General features: G+C 37.0%; 1 protein-coding gene across 2 annotated transcripts in view; it reads left to right on the top strand.

Annotated features, from left to right (window-relative positions):
* Positions 1–17148, top strand: part of kalrnb (kalirin RhoGEF kinase b) — a 134931-nt gene that overhangs the window by 16824 nt on the left and 100959 nt on the right. The window contains exons 2-11 of one of the 2 annotated variants that reach the window (XM_079840705.1): positions 3517–3609; positions 3790–3904; positions 6704–6896; positions 8271–8771; positions 9950–10072; positions 10197–10388; positions 12724–12855; positions 15578–15808; positions 16600–16722; positions 16887–17078. In XM_079840705.1, the coding sequence (XP_079696831.1) occupies positions 3517–3609; positions 3790–3904; positions 6704–6896; positions 8271–8771; positions 9950–10072; positions 10197–10388; positions 12724–12855; positions 15578–15808; positions 16600–16722; positions 16887–17078 (1895 nt within the window). The remainder of the gene's footprint in view (positions 1–3516; positions 3610–3789; positions 3905–6703; positions 6897–8270; positions 8772–9949; positions 10073–10196; positions 10389–12723; positions 12856–15577; positions 15809–16599; positions 16723–16886; positions 17079–17148) is intronic. The other variant, XM_079840706.1, reaches the window with a different exon arrangement.

Here is a 17148-nt window from a genome sequence, read left to right as displayed (position 1 = left end):
TATATATATAGTTTTTAATTTGATAATGCTGTTCGCAATGCTTCATGGGATTGTAGTTCTTTCTATCACTAAAGCCGTTAAGTACATAGTATTTTTGTCTTATTTTTTAAATAATTGTTTGCTTCACATCAAAGTTTGTCATTTTATGATTGACCTCATGGTTGACTTGGTTCATAGCTTAAAATGCTTTAACAGACTTTTTTTTAAATCCCTATGGGAGAAATTAATGAAAAAAATTACTTCCAGAACCAATGCAAATGAAAAAGCGAGTGGGCACTGTTGCACTCTATTTTTGACATCTTGACTGATCAGCAAGCTGATATGGTTTGGGTTATGGGTAGGTGTAGTTGTGGGTTTTAGGCATAGGCACAAGTAAGGTCATTTATGAGTTTAATAAATATACACAGAATTTTTTTTTTATTGTTTTATATTGATTTATAATTTATTTTGCTTTTTACACTTCACACATCATCTTTCACTATTTGCACCTGCCATAAAATAACACATTTTCAGTATTTGTAGGGACCAGTTATAATCACTTAAAAGTATAGTTCACCTATAAGTTCTGACATGGTTACTCACCCTCATGTCGTTTCAAAGCTGAATTTTGTTTGTTTGTGTGGAGCACAAATGAAAGAAGTTTAGATGAATATTCATTCCTCTCTTGATCAAGAGAACAACCAGTTTTTTTCAGTTTTTTTCCTCTGTGAACATGCGCTAAATGGATGTCTGACAATGCAATGCCACGCTGACTGACATGTATGCACATGAATCACTGTTCTCAAGTTACTGCATAATACATTTTTAACAAGCAGAATAATACAGCATCACGATACACAGTGTCACTTTTAGCGATGTCTTTGAACTATTATAGTATTTCGAAGGACAAATATATGATCTTTAAAGGCACAATATGTAAGATTTTTAGATTAAAATATCCAAAAACCACTAGAACAATGCTATATAATTTGTTGACCTGTGTACATAAATTATCCCAAATGTTTCCAACAATGTTACTTTAAATCTGGATAAATCTGCTATTTTAACCAGTGTTATGGACCGTATCCTTGCCTCGCCTTTCAATGACGTCATATCAGCGCTTCCCCGCGCTATCCGTAGAAACCATGGAAACACCAAGGGACACTTTAATATAGTATAGTATGTATTTTATTAGACAACACTATTTTGTCAAGTGGCTAACATAGCATAATCAGAGAGAGCATTCATCATCATACAATATATTTAAAAATGAATTAATTTAGCAACAGTCATGTAGTCATCCTGTTTTTATGATATTCTAATATCGATCTAGATTACTGCAAAGTGCATCGTGTCTCATACCAGCCACCAACCGAACGCATCATAGCATAAGTTTCAACACACTCAAATGTACTTATTATTGTTTTAACTAGAGGTCGACCGATAGTGGATTTTACCGATACCGATAACTAGGTTGGACCGCACTTGCCGATAACCGATGAATCGACCGATAGTTTTTAAAATGGATACTGGATAAAAAAAAACATAAGTAAAACAGTGCTGAACTTTATAACAAGAAGAAAGAAAAAAACAGTACTGATCCATGAAAATGTGCTAAATGAAAAAACATGTAAATATGAATATTAAAATAAGAAGTAGAGATGCACCGATTGATCGGCCAGGGATCGGAATTGGCCGATTTTCTGCATGATCGGCCTGATCGGTGATCGGCCGATCAGTCCCACGTGTCTCAGATTTTGAGCCAATCCGTCTACATGCGGCTGTGAGCACGAGCGCGGCCGCGCAGTTGACGTCAGAGCCACACTCGCTCTCACAGCCGCATGCAAACACTATAAGACACAAAGGTAAAAGGTAAAACGACTAAAGCTGGCCAAAGCTCAGTATTCAGTATTCATACCGTTTCGCTGTCATGTTTTAAACGCGCATCTGACGTGTCAGCGCTCTCTGTGTAGCGCGTGCTTCCCTTGCAGCGAGCAGCCTCCAGTGTGAATGTAAACACAAAAAAAGGCGTCAGTGAGTTTTTTTTTTCACCTCTAGAGGCCGCTCTCGTGCTATGCAATGCCAGCAGGCCATTCTCATAGCTCTCGTACTGTGTAATAACAGTGCACCCGTCTCAGCCACTCCAGCAACGGACGCATCACGGAAAAACTATCGGTGTGGATTTTTGCCGATAACTGATTGTTCCACCAAAAACCGATGAAACGGTCGACCTCTAGTTTTAACCATGTAAAACAGGCCAACTGCAGCATAGGCATAATAAAAGCTCAAAGACTGGTGTTTCGTGCAGGTAAGTATTTAAAGGGATAATTCACCCAAAAATTAAAACTACCCCATTATTAACTCACTCTCCAGCCATCCTAGGTGTATATGACATTCTTCTTTCAGACGAATACAATCGGAGTTATATTAAAAAATGTCCTGGCTCTTCCAAGCATTATAATGGCAGTAAATGGCAGGCCAAAATTTGAAGCCATGGTGCATCCATCCATTATGAAAGTAATCCATACGGCTCCGTGAGGTTTATAAAAGCCTTCTGAAGTGAATTGATGGGTTTTTGTAAGTAAAATATCCATATTTAACACGTTATAAAGTAAAATATCTAGCTTCCGGTGGACCGCTTTCCTTATTCATCTTACGGAAAAAAATTAACTAGCGCGACGTATCACTAGAATGTAGCGCAAGCATTTTGAACTGCGAGAGGCGTTACACTTTCTACGTAAGTTGAATACGGAAGGCGGTCCGCCGGGAAGCTAGATATTTTACTTTGTAAAGTTTTAAATATGGATATTTTTCTTACATAAACCCATCGATTCACTTCAGAAGGCTTTTATTAACCCCCGGAGCCGTATGGATTACTTTTATAATGGATGGATGCACTTGGATGCCAGGACATTTTTTAATATAACTCTGATTATATTCGTCTGAAAGAAGAATGTCCTATACACCTAGGATTGCTTGAGGGTGAGTAAATTATATGATAATTTAAATTTTTGTGTGAACTATCCCTTTAAGCCATGTGTTTCCTTAGTTCCCTTGTCCGGTAATGTCTTAGTTTAATGTGGTTGTGTTAGTTTGTTCTCCTAAATCTCCTGAGTGTTCCTTGTTTATTTACTCTCTATCTCTTTCCTTGTGCACTTCATTACAGCCATCGTGACATCCATATTATGATACTACTTTTATGATACATTAATGTAGCCTTTCTTTTTTTTGTTGTTGCCATTTTTGGATTTCAGGCCCTGGTCACAATTAATTTTCATTGTATGGAAAAGAGCATCATGAACACGATGTCTAACATCTCTGTAAACAGAAGGAATGAAATCTTATGGGTTTAGATGGAAGGACATAAGGTTAAGTAAATGATGGGAATCATTTGAAAAACACTTCTCAGTCGATTACTCTTACTCTTCTTTAAATTGGAACAGGCGCGTTTGCTTCTTTGTCTATGGTGGTTACAGTCCTGAGTCTCTACATAACTTTTATATCCCTTTCTTTCCCTTCTTTTTCTCTCTCTCTCAGTTCCATCTTTCTCATCAGGATCTCTTAGGAATGATGGAATAAAGGCGGCTGATGTTCTAACAGTTTTAAGAGAGAAGGTTGCCTTTGTCTCAGGTGGGAAATATATAATTGCATTGTAAACACACACACACACATTAATTCACCGTGGAACAGCTTTGTCTCACCAGCCTCTTAAGTATGCACCCACACAGACTCATGGGTATTACTGTAATTAGGGCCATTGAAGTGCTTTGAGTAGTAAAATTAGGAATAAAATGATCCTCTTCTTTTCAGGAGGAAGAGACAAGAGAGGGGGACCCATCCTTACTTTCCCTGCACGAAGTAATCATGACAGAATAAAGCAAGAAGACTTGCGCAAACTGGTGACCTACCTCTCTACTGTGCCCAGGTTATACAATTCCAATATTTATTTGGAACACCACACTTAAAATGTCCCTGAAAGATATCCCTGAAGAAATGTGCCCTGAGAAAGCTGCCTCTGTGATAGCCCTAGTCTCTGTAAACATCAAAAAAGGCTTGCTTGTGCTTGTTTAGGCTTCAAAAACCTTATCAAAACTGTAGGAGTGTAACGGTACATGTATTCGTACCGAACCGTTTCGGTACGGTGCCGAATGCAATCTTTAACAGTTAATAGTCGGCTTGTTTTAAGCGCGGAACACACTTCAATCCTAGTTCCCACACGAACATATTAAGTATTCAGTCCATTTTATCACGGAATTCAAACGATAAATGCCGTTTTGACGCTCTTTAATGTGAAGTTACTGATCACTGTATAGGCGCGTGAGTGTACGCGATCATCCCTTCCTGAAGAATAAACATGAATTAATATCTTAAAGGGTTAGTTCTCCCAAAAATGAAAATTCTGTCATTAATTACTTACCCTCATGTCGTTCGACACCCGTAAGACCTCCGTTCATCTTCGGAACACAAATGAAGATATTTTAGTTGAAATCTGATGGCTCTGAAAGGCCTCCATTGGCACAATGGCACGGTTCACTCTCAAGACCCTTAAAAGGTACTAAAGACGTCGTTACAAAGTCCATCTCACTACAGTGGTTCTAAAATAACTTTATAAATCGGCGAGAATAGTTTTTGTGCGCAAAAAAACCCCTAAATAACGACTTATATAGTGACGATTTCAAAACACGGCCTCATGAAGCTTCGAAGCGTTATGAATCAGTGAGTCGAATCATGATTCGGATCGCGTGTCAAACCGCCAAACTGCTGAAATTTGCCGATCCAAACTGCTGATTCGACTTAAAGTTTGTGACATAAAGAAGGACATAGATGCATTTAAAGCCTTTGATTAGAGCAGCTATTTGATCTTTAGGACATTCTGATGCAATGTAATGCAACTCTAAAATCATATAGCTTCCCAGCTAACAGTCAGAACTTATAGAACTTAACGTTCTGGCAAGGTTTTCTCAAAATTATGAAACAAATGTTAATCCAGGCAGTAACGTTATCTGATTGTCTAATGTTCTCAAAATGCTCACAAAAAATTTTATAACATAATTATAATCCCATAATTTACTCACCCTCAAGCCATCCTTGGTGTATATGAATTTCTTCTTTCAGCAGCCAAACACAATCGAAGTAATATAAAAAAATATCCTGGCTCTTCCAGTCAAGTTCGGGCAAAAGAGTGACCTCTGACCCATATAGGGCTGGGCAACAAACTCAAGCTCCTCTGACATTTCTCTTAAAAAAATTCTCATTTTAGACTTATAGGGCCCTATCTTGCACCCAGCGCAATTGACTTTGTACACCGACGCATGTGTCATTCCTATTTTGCACCCGCGCAAAGCGCGCTTTTCCCTCCACAGAAGCACGTCGCTAAACTAGTGAATGAACTTGCGCTACCTGGGCGGTTCAGCGCAAAAAAGGAGGCGTGTTCCGGCGCAAACAATCCCTGGTGCTATTTTGCTGTTCCATTAAACAATTGCGCCACTGACCAGAAAAAACCTAGTCTAAAGTCAGTGGCGCGTTGCGCGTTGTTCATTATGCTATTTTAAGGGCGCATGCTTGACCATAATGTATAGCGTGCACAACGCGCATACACTTTGCTCATGTAATCTACACAGATGCAACAGTTATTTTTGCAAATCATAAATTGTTACACTAAAAAAATATTAACACATGAGATGACGGAAATCATTGTGGTGTGCCACGAAGATGTGAAAAAATAGGCATAAATCTAGCTTACAAATGATTCAGGCTAATTGTAATAATTAAGGATAAGACCTGTTTGCCCAATAGTGGCAAGACATATATGTATATAAGGACATCTGACAAATTGGTTTGTCCGTCAAGAACCAGGAAAAAAAAAATCGACTGAAAAACTGAAAAAACTGAAAGACTGAAAAAAAAAAGACTGTGAAATCACCTTTACCATAATGTACAACATTACAACTTCACTTCTCTGTCTTTCACTGCTCTTACAAGCACATCAGTCTCCTCGGCTGTGAACCGCTCCTGGCGTGCGCCTGGTAAATGCGCCATAATAATAGCAATCCATAATGGAACTTGCGCACCTGCTTTTAAAGGGAATGTTGGATGACGCTCGGATTGGTTTATTCACGTTACGCCCAAACCACACCTATGAATAATGAAGCTACTTCAGACCAACCCATTTTAGATTTGCGCCGGGCGCAAGAGCCATTTATCCCGCCGGGAAAATAGCAACAGCGCCGAGACCCGCCCACAAAGTTACTTGCGCTTCGTGCTTTGACACTTGCGTTTCAGATCGTTAAAATAGGGCCCATGGTTTGTGACTGGTGTTTTGTTTTTCTCTTTTCTCTGCGCTTCTGCGTTTGTCAATACGTCATGTGTTGGGTCAGAGGTCACTCTTCTGCCTGAACTAAACTCGCGTATGGCGTACTTTTATGATGGATGGATGCACTTTTTGTAGCTTCAAAATCTCAGTCTTCATTCACTCCCATTATAAAGCTTGGAAGAGCCAGGATATTTTATTTTAACTCTGATTGTGTTTGGCTGAAAGAAGAAAGTCATCTACACCTAGAATGGTTTGAGGGTGAATAAATTATGGGATAATTTACATTTTTGGGTGAACTATGCCTTTAAGCAATTGTACAAAAGATATGCACAGATTTTCATTCAAATTTTCTTGGATGGCCTTAAATTGTTGGCCTTCCTCTAACATTGTCAATCTCTGTTTCCTGTGCAGTGAGGATGTAAGTAAACGAGGGTTTACAGTGATTGTAGACATGCGTGGATCTAAGTGGGATCTAATCAAGCCATTGCTAAAGACGCTACAGGAGTCATTTCCAGCTGAGATCTGTGTCGCTCTCATTATCAAACCAGACAACTTTTGGCAGAAGCAGAAGACCAACTTTGGCAGTGCCAAATTCACATTTGAGGTATAAGAATGGAATTTCATTTTAAAAAATACATTTAAAAAAATCTGCCATTTGATTTACTTTCATATTGATTTTATTTATTGAATTTTTCTTTTAAATTTGTTAAGATCCAAAGACTGACAAAAAGTTTTGATTTGTCAGTACAGAGCCTCCATTGTGTCTGTTTTTGCCATGACATTTTTATTGCACTATTGTTCAAAAGATGGGGTCTGTATATATATATATATATATATATATATATATATATATATATATATATATATATATATATATGTATATATATATATATATATATATACATATACATATATATATATATATGTATATATATGTATATATATATGTATATATATATATTTTTTTTTATTTTTTATTTATTTATTTATTTATTTATTTATTTTGACAGAAATCTTTTATGCTAAAAAAAAACAGCAAACTAGTAATATTGTGAAATATTATTTAAATTTTACATAACAGTTTTTTATTCTAATTTATTTTAAAAATAGAATTTATTCCTGTGATGGCAAAGTTGAATATTCAGCATTATTACAATTCAGTGTCACATGATCCTTCAGAAATCATTCTAATATGCTGATTTGCTGCTCAAGTAACAATTAATTTTAATGTTGAAAATGGTTGTGCTGCTTAATATTTTTTGTGGAAATTGTGATTTTTTTTCCCCTCAGGATTCTTTGATGAATACAAAGAACAAACCATGAAAAAAACAGCGATTATTTGAAATATAATTTTTTATAACAATGTAAAAAAAACTGTTTTGTTTTTAGTGTACTGTCACTTTTGATCAATTTGTTGTATCCTTGCTGAATAAATGTTTTCATTCCTTTAAACAAAGAAATCTTACTGACCCCAAACTTTTGAGCGGTAGTGTATAGATATTTATTATGCTTTTCTGTGACATTCAACTGAATTGTCCTATGATTAATTATTCGTTTTTTTATTTTAATAATTCATCACAATTACTCATATCAGTAATGGCTGAGAACCCCCCTCACCTAAAGATAATTAAAAGACGTTACATTATTGTGGCAGACGAAAACTTGAACTCTATATATTGTTTATTTCCATATAAACAAAAGCCTACCTCTGGCTTACAGTTCACAGCAATCTAATTCGAAGAGGTAGACATTCATACAGCACCCATTAATTGTGCATTGTTTTTATACCCTTGTTTTTATTCACACTAAATAAATTCACAGCCCTAATTTACATTTATTTATTTGTAATTTAATTTTACTATGTGCAGTCGATCACTCTCTTGGGCTTCATTTAGCAAAAGTGACTGTAGACTGTATATTAATCCTTATGTTTTATATATTGTTTCATACATGAGTGGTTATTCTTTTCTTCTCTTAGACCAGTATGGTTTCAGTGGAAGGTCTGACTAAGTTGGTGGACCCATCTCAGCTGACGGCAGATCTAGAGGGGACCCTGGAGTACGACCACGTAGAATGGACTGAGCTCCGTGTTTCTCTTGAGGAGTTCACCGGAGGCGCTCTGCACCTACTTTCCCGGCTGGAAGAGCTACAAGAGGTGCTTACCTGCCAAGAGCTGGCCACTAACGCAGAGGAGGCGCGGAAACTCTTGGAGGAGCACGCTCGACTGAGGAAGACTATGACGAAAGCACCAGTGGATGAGTTAGACCATGAAGGACAGCGACTCCTTCAGAAGATCAGGGATGGAGGAGACGGAAGGCTCTCTGGTGGGGCCGACTTCCAGAGTTTGGTACCTAAGATTTCCGCCCTGTTGGATAAGCTTCAAGTTACACGGCAGCACCTTCTGCAAACCTGGCAACACCGCAAACAACAGCTGGACCAGTGTTTTCAGTTACGGCTGTACGAGCAGGATGCAGAAAAGGTTAGAGGATATAGGATCGGAGTGTAATTATGTAGGAAGGGGAAATAATACTAAGGAAAATTAGGAAGAACAGTCAGGGATAAACTAAAAGGAGATATAATGATATACAATGACAATTATGAAACAAAAAGTGTTGATGTTTAATAATAGTAATATGAATTTATTATTATTATTTTTTAAATGTATAAATTATAAAATTATTTAAAAACAATAAAGAAATATTTAATGAATCATTTAATTATTATTTTAATTTTATTAAATGAAACTGTTCAATTGATAATGAATAATTTACAACATTAATAATAATATTGAACTGTAAAAAAAAAAATAATATTATTATTAATATTTTTAGTAGTAGCAGTATAATAATAAAATTACAATGGAAATATTTGTTTCCAGACATTAAACCGTAGAGCTTTTATTTTGGTAAAAACAATTCAGGGCCCAAAAGAGCTTCTCTCTTGTTGACAACAGATTCATAAATATGGCCCCCGCTCATAAAATGTGGAAGAGAAAATAGATATCATGGGAAAAATATAATTAATTTCCACAACATCGTAGCCACGTTGCACTAATTTGTTCCCTCAGGTACATACTTTCATATACAGTATATATATTGCACACCACTTACATTTTTTTAAAAGCATGTTTCAATGAACAATCAGCTAACGGTAGTAGAGTAATATAGGTGAAGGTCATATGAAAGTTTAAATAATAAATGATCGTAATGATAATGGAATGTTCACTGTACTCCCTTTTGTGGCCTGATGTCCGCGGGAGGCCTTGTGTTCCGTTTAAGCCCACGCGGAGAGGCAGTCTCACACTCCCCGGTCCTGCTGACTGAGCCCATCTGTGCTCCACAAGAGCCAGAACACTAAGGGCTATTGCTTGTACAGCAGCCAAAGAGAAAATCTGTGTATATTAAGGTTCATGTGTAGATCACTTGAACAGTAACAGGGAGTTAAATCACCCAAAGCCCTAGAACGACTGTTGAGCAAATTTGCCTGGGCCTTTGTAAATATTTATGCAGCAATATCTTGATTGGTCCAGTACGTTAATCTTCAGCCTGTGGTCATCGTTTGCTACTTTATTTGTGTGTCCAAACACATTGGAAGAGGTTTTTTTCAAACCGTCTGTGAATGCAGTATTTCTCTCTCTTTCTCTTTCGCTCTCTGTAGATGTTTGAATGGATCGGACACAATAAAGAGCTGTTCCTGCAGACACACACAGACATTGGCGTGAGCTACCAGCATGCAGCAGATCTACAGACCCAGCATGACCACTTTGCCATGAACTCTATGGTACGACGGAGAAATGCTACAAGAAAACAGCCTTGATATTCTCTCTCACTAGACAAAATGAGACAGCCTTTGTGTGTTCTTGTTACTGATTTAATAGTATCTGGCATCCTGTCTCTCTTTTTAGAATGCATATGTGAATATCTCGCGCATCGTCTCAGTGGCGGCGCGGCTCTGTGAGACGGGTCATTACGCCGCCGTTCAGATACAGCAGATCTCTGGTCAGTTGGATCAAGACTGGAAGAGCTTTGCCTCTGCACTGGAGGAGCGCAGTGCCATCTTGGCCATGTCCTCGGTGTTCCACCAAAAAACTGAACAGGTAATAACTGGGTTGTTTGGTCGCTTGTAGTTTTTAAGAATACATTTATAAAAATCTGATTTTAGATTTATTTTTTGAAGCCTGTGAAGCTTATCCAATTTGAAAGGACATGTAATGCCCCTTTTTTCAAGATTTTAACAAGAGTGTGTAGACTCAAGGAGAAGTGACAACATGTAGATTGCAACAGGACGTTTCTGAACGGTTAGTTGATGAATTTATGTAGGTGATGTGGAGTTATCTATCTTCATTGATAGTCATTTATTAGCATATTTTGTCATGATAATCTATAAATCGCTCGTGTGGGAACTGTTGTAAAATGCCTTCATATATGCTGCATGAAGATGAAGAAAAGGTATAGTTTAGTTTAATTACGGTTATAACTTGTGTTGTCATCTTGCTTTTATGACATGCTATTGCATTTGTGTTACATACAGTATTGCAATAAATGTAAACAGATGGATGCGACAGATGTTTGTTGCGTGTTCCTGGGGGCAGGATTTATGTACATTTTATGGTTAGTGATGTCACTATACCCGTGAATGAGCTCGTTGTAGTGCCTTCCAGTCCTTAAAAAGCAATTTCTTTATAAGAAAATATCTCCCTTTGCTTTGAACTTTGTCATAACTTTGCAGATGTTGTTTATGCTCAAACAGCAACATTACACACTAACTAAAGTTTAAAAGGTAAAATAATAATCAACCCCCCCTTTAAAGTGCCCCTATAATGCTACTTTAAAAGTTCCTAATTTTGTTTTGCAGGTCTCCTACCACAGTACATTATGAGAAAATTAAAGTGTTTTTTGACCCTAAATACATGTATTCAAGGTCAACAAACACTTTCATTTTCTCATAATATACATCCCACAAAACCTAATTTCTCAAAGAATCTAAAAATGGTTAGTTTGAAGATTTAGACTTTCTAAACCTCTCCTTTCTGTGAGCCTACTCTGTTCTGATTGGTCAACTGGCCCTGCATGAAAGGTACAATTTGAAAAAGCATAATAGGGGAACTAAAAAAATGTTTTAATGTCAGCCGGTGGTTGTTTATAAAGGACCATATTTTGTACTTTTGGGATATTTTCCTTTCCTGACTAGGGTTATCGCTAAAATTCTATGTATTGTTTCTTGCAACACAATTTAGTTTTACATGACCGTTTTCATTATCGTTGAAATTCTCTGCGACACAGAAATCACAAGCGACATTTTCCGCTTTATATAAATGATCATTTTTGATACACTATCCTTTTTGCTTTTGAAATGAGTAATAATGCACCTTAATGAATTAGACATTTTTGGCTGATTATTTTCCATACTTAGTCTGGTTGGACTAGGGACTGAGCTTTGCAATGTGAGCATTGTCAGACTGTATTATTTTAAAAGAGCAATCAAAAAATATTCTAAAATCCTTTGCACATATGGTCCTTTTTCATTAAAAGAATAATTTTTCGTGACAGGTGGTCATTTTAATCGTACTTTTTTAATTGTATTCATTCAAAACAATTAATTTATTATTATTAATTAAATTACATAATGTTTTTTTTACAGTATGAGCAAAAATGAGCTCTGAAAACAATGTGATTATTATTCTTTATCAAACAATGTTATGCATTGTGAAATCTGAAATATGGCCTCAATTTGATTTGATTCAGGTTGATGTGGTTATTTTAGTATGTTTCATAACCAGTTTTCAACTGAAATCAGGTAAAGTATTGTATTTTGAGTGATATTTTAAAGTGTATGATTGTAATGAATGCATTCAGTTTTTATTTTCAGATCGATGCATTGTGATGCATCATATACATTTTATACACTTGGTGTAATCATTTACCCATTGTGTTTTTGCACTGTAAAACTGTTTTGGAAGGTAACCTAAAATAAGATTAAATGAACTGGTTTTATTTAACTAACTCTGACTGCATTAGGCTACACCAAAAAAGCAACCATTGTTACCACTTTTTATAATCCCAACTACTGCTTATTTAGTTGATGTTATATTTCCTAACTAGTTCCTCCGTTATCTGTCAATAATTTGGTTCCTTGATTTATTTGATAAATACCTTAGTAATTCTATTTGCAACTGTACTTAAAGCTCCTCTATAAGTTTCAGTCTGTTTCTTCATTAATAACTCCTTTGTCTAAATGTGCACACATAGCTTCTTCATGCCTTTTTGATTTATGACCCCAATTTGTATGATCCTCAGCAACACTGTTTAATTATGTCTGAGCTTGTTTTGTAATGACTTTGTACAACGGTGCACCTCTGTCCTCTCTGGTTTTATTACATGGACCTTTACTGTAAAGTTTAAGAGCGTGTTCTCTCTCTGTGCTGTTCTTAGTTTCTGTCCAGCATGGAGGGATGGGTGAAGTCATGCGGTGAGGGCGGATTGCCAACGGCGACACCAGAACTTGAGATGGCCATTCACAACCACCAGAATCTGTACGAGCAGGTCACCGCAGCATATACAGAGGTGAGCATTTCAGGCGCTGCTCTTTTTAGTAAATTTTTTAAATATGAGCTGCAGCCTTTATTTGTGGTCAATGAGTTGGTTGGTGCAGTGTTGTGGATGGGCTATAGAAGTTTTATATCTTTTGAAATTAGATTAAGCAATGATTTGCTTTGCTTTTACATAATTTACAGTTGTTACATAAAGTAGCCTCAGACTGTGATACAAGTGCACATATACACTTATTTTATTAAAAAAAAAGATTTTTCGATGTTGTAAATAAAACAGATTGCTGAGTATGTTTTACAAGAATATACCATTTCAGTCTTTCTACTATTTAAAAATGTCACTTGCAGTTTCTTTGGAAATATTTGTGAAATTTGCTAGCAATTTCTGAGTGAAAATAGTTTCATACATTGATGCATTTCATGCTATACTATAAGTTTGTAAGCACGCTAAAATCGTTCCAATGGAGGCTAACGATCGCGGGTTAAGGTTGTTGTGCGTTAGGTGTTTTCAGCTGACATAAGGATTTAATTCCAATTCATCTTTATCTGACTCCATTTATCATAATCTCGAATTTAGTTAGATTGCCAATTGGTTATTTGGTCATTTATAGTTAACCAGTAACCACACATTTAATTATTCTGTTGAACCCTTTGTTGAAATTATACCCGTTCATAATCTACTAGAGATAGTTAATAATTCCAGAGTAAGTCAGAATAGATCAAAATGTAACAATTTATTAACAGTCAGGTAAATGTATAATGCCAATTACATAATCAATTCAAATATAATCCATACATAACATCAATTACTCTGAAGTAAAGAGTGAAAGATACATACCTGACTTCTGAATATTACGTAACACTGAGCATCTAGTAGACGCTCAGCGTTACGGGCCGAACTCGTTCACCAGTATCGCGCTGAACCTTTTGTCAGACCTCATTATATTGCTCAGACCAAGACAGAAATCTCTTTCAAATGGAAACACGTGTTAATAATGGGAATTTACATTTAATCACTATCCACACCCACAGTAATAAGCCAAATTTCTCTAACTCTTAAAACCTTTATTATCTTCTTGTTTACTTCTATGGTGATGAGATCTTTGTACCAGTCGCACAGAGACATTTCTAATGATATCAAACATGTATAATGAGAATTGAAATTAAACCATATAGATTTTGTGAATTCTAGAGGAAGGATGGGGGAAGATTTAGGTGAAAGGAAAAGCATGTAAATTAAAGCCATTCTCAAATGATTCACTCAGTGTGACGTCGTCTCGGATGGGAATGATGACTGTAAGAGACAGTTCAGATTTTAATTTCCAGAAAATGTCCTTTGTCTTCTCGGGGAGTACTTGTTCTCAACTCAGATATTTTGGCATGCTAGCTTTTTACAGTCTTACAAGTTTAAAACGCCGGCCCTTGTAGAGCAGATTTAGTTCGCAAACAACTTATAGTCATGTACTGTATAGCCTAAATATGATTTTTATTTACAATAAACAATACTAAAATTTATCATTATCAACTTACCATCAGTCATCAGTCCATCAGTCAAATCATCTACACCCTCGAGCTCTGAGTATCATATTTCTAATGGTTCTTGATTCATTTTGAGTCTGACATGACCAATTCAGTGAGTTTATAAACAGAGCAACTTTCTTGCTCACCATCCACAGTGGCTAGTGGGTTTCCAAAGTTACTAGTCACTCAGCATTTTCACTGCCCAGAGATTTTACAATGATTCCATGGGGAAAAACTGCCATATAGAAATAACGATATAGGAGGTATATTGGACTACTGTCACATTAAGACCTGACGCACAGATCCATTATACTGTTACACATGCGTTTTCTTTCTCAACTGTTTACGTTCTCTTAAAACATAACAGCAACAAAAAAACATAGCAGCAACAAAAATAACTTAATTTAGTACTGAGAGATAGCTTTATGTGTGTGCACTTTGGGTGTAGCACAAAATTATGTAAAATTGTGCACAATATGCGGAATCCCACACCGAAATTCAAGGACTGTAACACCAACAATATTCATCCAGAGCAAATGAAACGAGTGAGTGAAGGTTGGTGGGTTTATGTGTCAACTCTGTCAGAGAGATGAGAGAGCGAGAAAGCACAGCTGGTATTGTCTATCTATTCTGGGGAAAGTATTGGAAGTGTTTCAGATATTTCAGTATCGCTATGTATCAAAAAAATCTATTTTTTTGACAACACTACATTGCACTTAGTTTATATGCTTTTTTAAAAGACTACAATTGAAAAATGTATATATATATTATATATTTAAAATTCAACTCGACAAAGTGTCTAATAGGAGTGACTGGGTTACACGCCACTGCTGAAATCCACCCGCATTTGGCAGGTTGGCGGATGTTAATGTCAAGCCCTGGTTGTTAACCAGAAACTCTCTCCAAATGAATCATCGAATCAGTGAGTTGACTCGAGAACAGCTGCAACTTGATCAGTCATTCGCTAATTAATTGTCCAGTGCAATTTGTGAAGCGATTCTACAAATTCAATGAAAAGAATCAAAAGAACGATTTGTTCATGAATCGAACATGTCTAATGTGTCTCCGAGACACGATTTCATCACGTTTGAAATAATAAGAAACTATGTTTGTATGAAATGTGGAGGAGTAAAAAAGTAAGATATTATTCTTAGGTAACAAAAAAGGTAACAAAGTGATGAAATACAAAGTAATAAATGTTGTATTTCTTGTTGCAGGTCAGTCAGAAAGGAAAGACCCTACTGGATGTGTTGCAGAGGCCTCAGCCCCCGGCTGACTCGGGGTCTCTGACGGCGGGGGCCGATTATAGTCAGGCGGTGAGGGGGGTTCTGGAGATGGTCCATGAGGTAGTTCTTCAGTATCGCAGACTGGAGGGTCTCCTGCAACATCGCAAGCTTCGGCTGCACCAGAGACTTCAGCTGTGTGTGTTTCAACAAGACGTGCAGCAGGTATATCACACATATGCGCATAACCGCACACACAAATGCACACATGCACTATGCAAATCACTCAGATATGCATGCACTCATATGCGCGCATGCATGCAACACACAAACACACCCTATACCCACATAATTCAACATCTGACAAATTTGACGCTAAACTCTCAACCTTTCAGTAGCTGTTTTTAGATCTTTGCATGTAACAATGTTTCTCCTACAGCAGGACAAACTGCACAGAGTATTAGAGGAAGTGACAAGGAAGTGACATGGACTCTGACTCATAGAGTTGACTGAGATTGCCTCAGCATCCTCGAGGGACGGCAGTATTGTGCTTGGCCTTTAGTCAATTCATCCAACAATACACTCCACTTCCTGTGGCTGTCGCTTTCAGGGGATTTTTGTTGTACCTTCACCGGTTCTCTGTCAGGACCGTGTTGTTTCTTTGATGTGACTGGATCTTTTCCAGGGCCTCTTTAGACAAAAACGAGGCCTACACGAGCATTGAGCTTGTGCAGTGAACTAAAGAACTTTGACTTCTAACTGATGAAGTTTTTTGAACCTTTACAAAAAATCCACTGAGCCTCTTTACAACTAACTATATAAGCTCTGACTTGTTTTAGGATGTGTAAAATGCAATTAAGCACACTTCTTTTTCACAAAGGAAGAATTGGAGATATCTTTATTTGAAATTTTCCTTTAAATTTAAAAATTTAAAGGATTTCAATTTAAAAACAATCCGATGTTGATGTGTGTGTGTGTGTGTGTGTGTGTGTGTGTGTGTGTGTGTGTGCACTTAGGTCTTGGACTGGATTGAAAACCATGGAGAGGCATTCCTGAGTAAACATACAGGAGTTGGGAAGTCTGTACACAGAGCACGAGCGCTACAAAAACGGCACGATGACTTTCAGGAGGTGGCACAGGTTAGAACCCACTCTGTTTCTGTTTTGTGTGTATTTTTTGCCTGATGAGAGAGGAGCAAATGAGCAGTAGCAGTGATATCGTTCATACTATTAAGTTTCCTGTTAATATTCATGGGAGATATTTTTAATATACTCTCTCTCTCACTCTCTCTCTTTGACTCCAGAACACTTATACTAATGCGGATAAGCTCTTGGAAGCAGCAGAGCAGCTGGCTCAGACGGGAGAGTGTGATCCAGAAGAGATTTACGCTGCCGCCCATCACCTGGAGGTCAGAGTTCAGGAGTTTGTACGGAGGGTGGAGCAGAGGAAACTGCTACTGGATATCTCAGTGTCTTTTCACACCCACACTAAAGAGGTAGTGCACGCACACACACTAAACAGTGTTTCCCAAAAAATCGCGTTGTTACTGATCTCTGTTCATGCGT

Source organism: Gobio gobio, assembly GCF_949357685.1.
Source record: "Gobio gobio genome assembly, chromosome: 17".
Taxonomy (NCBI): Eukaryota; Metazoa; Chordata; class Actinopteri; order Cypriniformes; family Gobionidae; genus Gobio; species Gobio gobio.
This window is presented reverse-complemented; position numbering and strand designations above follow the sequence as displayed.